Raw genomic sequence first — 6077 nt, 5'->3', positions numbered from 1 at the left:
TGAATACAATAGCTTAAATACATCAAATACAACTTATAACCACATAAAAGGTATCTATAATCCGTAATATAGCAAATGGTATCTATAGATGGCTAATTACTACTAAAAGATAGTGCTTTATGAAAATTTCCCATTAATTAATGTCCACAAGATTGGGACGACTCTTGATAACAAGTGAAGTTTGGGCCACTCACATTTCATTATCCAACTTTATCAACTCATTCAGATGATATCTTATTTATGTCGACCAGAACACACAAAAAACTTATCCTATAAACGATTATTTAATAGGTAATATCATGAGATATTATTGTTATAAATTTTATTTATGTTAACTTACTTTATGTCAATTACTCAACATACAAGCTCGAACATATAAAACTCAAAAAGTTAACAAGCATATGTATTAAAATTACGATAATACTTGGCCGCATTTGATGCAAACTACCTTGGGAAAGTTTTGTAATACAGTATCTTGAATGACAACTGGTGAAAGGGATAGCCATCTTCATTTATGGATCAAAAGCTGGAATTTTACTGCAAACAAAATTACAATCCAAAGAAAGAGAAGAGAAGAGCAACTTGGACTTAAAATTACATTTCTTACTTCATTCATTCTGGACATTTACAGTATAGCCAAGATATTTTGGTTTTAATTATGCTTGTATATGTGTTTTTTTCGCCATCATCAAGCTTTTTCTGTCAACTATTACTTCTGAGACTTGAGTTCTTCCACCCTTTTTTCAGTTTCCTTTAATGCTTTCCCATAGATGCTAATCAACTGCACAAAGGAGAATGGTTTTACAGCTTTTCAGATTTCATGAGATGGTTTAGATTTACAACAAGATAAGAAACATTAACAGAGAAAGGCAGCTGCAACATCATCAGCGAAGCTATCGACCAGAGACACACACACACAAATTTATATTAAATACAAGGCATAAACATACCTCATCAACTTCTTCCGGAGTCACTATAAATGGTGGAGACATCATTATGGTATCACCAGCAACACGTACCAACATACCATTCTTCTCACACTGTGCTCCAAAATATGCACCAATACCTGAGCATCAATGAGCAGTTTGAATGAGCTAAGAGTTTAATGAGACCTTCGTTTGGTTATGAAGAAATTACATACCCCATTCAGGAGGGAAAGGATCATTAGGAGATTTGTTATCCGCAAACTCCGTTGCGAGGATCAAACCAGTTCCCCTAATCTACAGAAAAGTAAGAGGGAAGCGAATAAATAACTAATCGTTAGGAAGTTTTGGCACAACCTTTATACAAGTGATTAACTCTACCTCTCCGACTATGGGACTGTCAGAAAACGCCTTCAGACCTTCTTGGAACTTTGGGGATATTCTATTTACTTTCTCAACCATATTTCGTTCCCTGAAATAATTTGAACAGTTTCAGAGCTTTAGCACTAGCTAAGTACAATAACTAAACTGGGGAAGTACAATTTTAACATAATTCTTGATTATCAAGCCCATTGTCTATGTACTAAAGTGAAGAGTTATTAGCAATCATAATGCTACAATAAGCAGACCGTACTAGCAGATAAGTCGTATGCAAGTTGCAAATAACGGTAACAAATTAGAAGCACATGTTCATACAATCCAAAACTGGAAAGAAGGAAGTTGAAAGACAATTTGAAGCATACGCACTTGTAGATCTTAAGAGCTTCCAATGCCACCGCGCATGACACAGGATGCCCAGAATAAGTGAATCCATGAGAAAAGGAACCTAGTTCCAGAAAAAATTTCAGTGCTTTGGCTAACAGACAAATGATTTGTTATGCTATCAACCTAATAGTAAGCTCACCAAGTTTATTGCTTTGAGCATATATTACATCAGAAACTTCAGGGCTTACAAGGACAGCTCCAATTGGCATATATGCAGAAGAAAGAGCCTGAAAAACAATTCAGGAAAGAAAATTTATAATCCAGATATAAGTTGGGATAGCCGAGATAGGATGTTGTTTAATCTACCTTGGCTAGGGAGACAAGATCGGGCTTGATGTTATACTTGTCACAGCCAAACATTGTTCCAAGCCTCCCAAAGGCACAGATGACCTCATCCGCTATGAAAAGAATGTCATATTTCTTCACCACAGCTTGGATCTATAAAAGAAAGGGAGAAATTGCTGTTTCAATTGTATATAAGCATAATCTGTAGGAATTAAATTATATAACTGCAAAAACTGCAAGGAATAAATAGCTGATTGCCTTCATTCTTCAGAATCACACAATAGAAGAACTCTTACATCCTAGATTGAGCATTGCATGCCACATTTTAAGTAGTAATGCGAAAAACTAGCAATTCAATAACAATATAGCTTCCTCCCACAAGAATGAAAAGGAACAGACAAAAGGGCAAAAAAAAACTACCTTGTCAAAATAAGTTGCTGGAGGAGGTATGACACCGCCTGCCCCCATGACTGGTTCAGCAATGAAAGCAGCTATCTGAGGTGAAAAAGTAAATTAATCAGCATAAATTACCCTCAATGCAGAAACTGAGCAGCAGTGAGTTAAAGTTGACAGAAGTTACTGTTTCAGGCCCCTCTTTGAGAACAAGATCTTCCAGATTTTTAGCCAACCTGGTTGAGAACTCCTCCTCCGTCTCACCTGGCCGATACATTTCAACACAAATGGTATATTACGTCATAAGAACAGGACAAACCTAAGAGCCAGTAAGAATAAGTAATAACCTGGCAGATGATAGCGCCAATAATGAGGGCAGTCAGTGTGCAGTACAAATGGAGCAGGAAGATCAAATTTTTGATGCAGTGCAGGAAGACTGCAAAAGAAAGTATTAGCCAAACAGATACTTAAAAACACAAACACAAATCTCAGCGATTTGATTTCTAATAGTGTTTATTATATTACCCAGTGAGACTGGCAGAAATAAGAGTTGAACCGTGATATCTGTACAACGAATGAGCAAAAACATTATGTAAGCTTAAGGAAAAAAGGAACAGAAAACCAAAAAAGAATAAACAGTTGAGGTCTCAGATTACGCTTTTGCTCGAGCTATAAATTTCTTTTTGTTTGGCCTTCCAAGAGCATTGTTGTAATACCATACCAGTTTCACCTACAGTTGAGGTACAAGGGTAAAAAGCTACATATTATGCTCATATACTTCTTCAGATAAAATCCTGCCATTGGTTATCACACTTCTACACAAAAAAGAAAATCCCAAGGCAACGATTGTATTCATTTTCATTGAAGTTTACATAACTGTCACATGCAAATAAATAAACAAATATGTCCAATGCTCTTTCACTATCCCCAAGAATACGGACTGTTCTGATGGTTAGCGAGTGCTTTAAGATAAAACCTGAGCTGCAGCTAGATTATATAATTAAGTGTTTGAAGGCAATAAGCAAAACCTGGGTATCATTGGCTTCTGATCCGCTATTTGTAAAAAATGCTTTTGCCATTTTATTTGCAGTAAACATATCCAGAAGCTCCTTCGCAAGATCCTGTATATTTCAAAATGCAATCAGCCTGTGATCCAAGTAAAACTTCAAAACCAAATTCTGACATCATTTTCCCTTTCCATGCAAGGACACTGTTCAGTGTTTGCCATACCAAAGAAGGTTTTGTAGTACGGTTCCAAAATGAATGGTAAAAGGGCAATGTGTTCAATTGCTTAGTGGCAGCATCAACAAGGCGAGGCTCGTTTCCCCCTACAAGAATATTTAAGTTGTTTAAAACAGTGTAGACATGTTCCAGATACATCATAAATAGAAACTCATTACAAAGTTCCATAGTTGTCAAGAATTAGCCATTGTCTAATAACAAGTTCTAAACCGTTTCTGTTTAAGCATACTTGAGCAATCACATAAAAGTCCAAGGCCCTTCTGAGGCCTCTCCATTTTTTGGACCGTCCACTAGACTATCACAGTTTAAACATGTGACACATTCAGCAGTAGAGATATAATATGGCATACTTGTTGCAATTGTACAGCAATGATAGATCTTCCCACTTTCTTTAGAAAATTAATTTGCAGCATGGAGCAACGACTTCTACAACTAATACATTGAGTAGACTGGATAACGGTCTTCCAGCTGAATATATTGTTGTCGAGTATTTCCCAAGATAAAAATTTAAGAGATTTAAAAACAAATATCCAGTTAACTGTAGCAATCTGACAAACATAGAGCTGCATCACAAATATGAAACACGAATAGCCCTAACACAATTTTCTGAAAGGATGGAAAGTCCATTCCACAGAATGGACGTATGGAACTATAATTATCACTTAAAATTCATAAATCTAAACAACTCAGACTAATTAAATCCAGTGAGGCCCGTAAACTATTTTCTTATACTTGGAGAGTGAAAAAACAGCTTTTACCAAGATTAAAACAGTTACGAGTTTTCCTCAATGGTAACCTTACAATATGATTCAAGCTGTCATCCTCCAACACATTTCAAATCCAACAAAATATGGATAACAGAGTAAACGTTGACTACAAAACAAACTAAAGATGCAGAACATTTTCATTAATGGAGTTAAACATCAATTTAAAACAAATTGCTTGGATGTTATGATCATGATGCAATTACTTATTCTCATTACCGAAAAGAATTAGCAGTTAAATAGTGTAAGAAAAATTTCTGGCATAATGAGTGAAAACTTAAGCTTGTCAATGTCTGGCTGGAGAGTTAACCAAACAGCAAAACTTACTTGAAATATATACATGTTAAAACATTGGAGAAAGAAGTGCACACCAAAGACTTAATAAAAGGGATCTTACGTACCTAACGCTGTGCACCACAAACCAGCTAGAGTATCAAGATACTTTCTCCCTTTTATGTCATAGACATAGGATCCCTATGACAGATTTTAAAAATTAATAAGGAAAGAAAAAGTTTTCTCAAGTTAGACACCCAAAGTAACCATAAATCTAACCTCAGACTTCTCAATAATCAAAGGATCCACATCACTACTTTGCCACCCAGCAGTGAAGGGTGCCAACATATCATGACCCTTAAACCTGCAAAAGTGGAGATGTATTGGTTAATGAAAAATATATGTACTTGTAGGTGCACGCCTTATATGTCAACTGAGTGAAATATAATCAGAGATATACTGAAAAAATGCCAAGTTAAATTGGTAATGACTGTCCATAGACATGGGAGGTGAAAATTGAAAATCAAGTGGTAAAAAAGAGAAACAGAATTTACCCTCTATTATCGGTTGATGGAATATCATTTTGCAAAGATGCCTGTGTACTATTATATCTTGCCTGTGTTGAATTCCGAACTATATGCTCCTGCAAACTGCTGACAGCTGGAATATGTTTTGCATGGAAACCACCCTACAAAGCCAGATTAATTAGAACAGAAACAGCATAATGGCAAGTCGAAAACAAAAACAATACTGCTTCATGGAACTAAATTTACTTAGTCTTCGAAATCTTACATCTAAGAACAAGTCTAAGAGATTTAGCCCCTGCACAGTGCTAAATCTATTTTTGTGTAAGGATCTTTACCTTTTGTATAGCTCTTACCAGGGTTTTCCCCTATACATCAATAAAATCATACTTATAAAAAAATATTATAGCAGAAAATGAAGTTAAAAACACCAGAAAAGTGCCTCAGGAATCTTCATTCCCGTGTTATCCAACATTACATTTTGGCATAACAGTCTCTGCATAGTGCAGACTATAAATTCTTAAAAAATGATTGAATGAAAAATTCCTCTGTCTAATACATTCTTTTTCCTTGATTTCTCACGTCTATTGTAAAGCCAAGGCTCTTGCTTGGACAATCCACCAATATGTGCATCAATAGATGGTGATGCTCCAAATGCAATTTCGACAGCCACTGCTCAGTTGTATATAATAGTTGAATGTTTTACATTAAGCAACAGGCTGTTCAAGAGACAGTCAAACAAACACCATGAAAGAGTTTATTGATCTTTTGGTTTGTCCACAATCTGATGCCCTCTGATTAGTTTCACTATTCTTCAGCAGAAGGTGATGAAGCCAAGGCTAGAAGACAAAAAAAAAAGGGGGGGGGGGGGTGAGGCGAGCCCGGTGCACTAAACTCTCACTATGTGG

General features: G+C 35.9%; 1 protein-coding gene across 1 annotated transcript in view; it reads right to left on the bottom strand.

Annotated features, from left to right (window-relative positions):
• Positions 1–424: 424 nt before the first annotated feature.
• Positions 425–6077, bottom strand: part of LOC109211380 (gamma aminobutyrate transaminase 1, mitochondrial) — a 7136-nt gene continuing 1483 nt past the window's right edge. Inside the window, exons 2-18 of the mRNA XM_019374914.1 lie at positions 5200–5333; positions 4925–5009; positions 4774–4846; positions 3597–3694; positions 3395–3487; positions 3023–3096; positions 2892–2930; positions 2714–2802; positions 2554–2630; positions 2394–2468; positions 1995–2126; positions 1828–1915; positions 1671–1749; positions 1305–1395; positions 1142–1220; positions 951–1066; positions 425–781 (exon numbers count right to left, since the gene is read on the bottom strand). Coding sequence (XP_019230459.1) covers positions 710–781; positions 951–1066; positions 1142–1220; positions 1305–1395; positions 1671–1749; positions 1828–1915; positions 1995–2126; positions 2394–2468; positions 2554–2630; positions 2714–2802; positions 2892–2930; positions 3023–3096; positions 3395–3487; positions 3597–3694; positions 4774–4846; positions 4925–5009; positions 5200–5333 — 1494 coding nt within the window. The 3' untranslated portion in view covers positions 425–709. The remainder of the gene's footprint in view (positions 782–950; positions 1067–1141; positions 1221–1304; positions 1396–1670; positions 1750–1827; positions 1916–1994; positions 2127–2393; positions 2469–2553; positions 2631–2713; positions 2803–2891; positions 2931–3022; positions 3097–3394; positions 3488–3596; positions 3695–4773; positions 4847–4924; positions 5010–5199; positions 5334–6077) is intronic.

The sequence above is a fragment of the Nicotiana attenuata genome, unplaced genomic scaffold, assembly GCF_001879085.1.
Source record: "Nicotiana attenuata strain UT unplaced genomic scaffold, NIATTr2, whole genome shotgun sequence".
NCBI classification, from domain to species: Eukaryota; Viridiplantae; Streptophyta; class Magnoliopsida; order Solanales; family Solanaceae; genus Nicotiana; species Nicotiana attenuata.
This window is presented reverse-complemented; position numbering and strand designations above follow the sequence as displayed.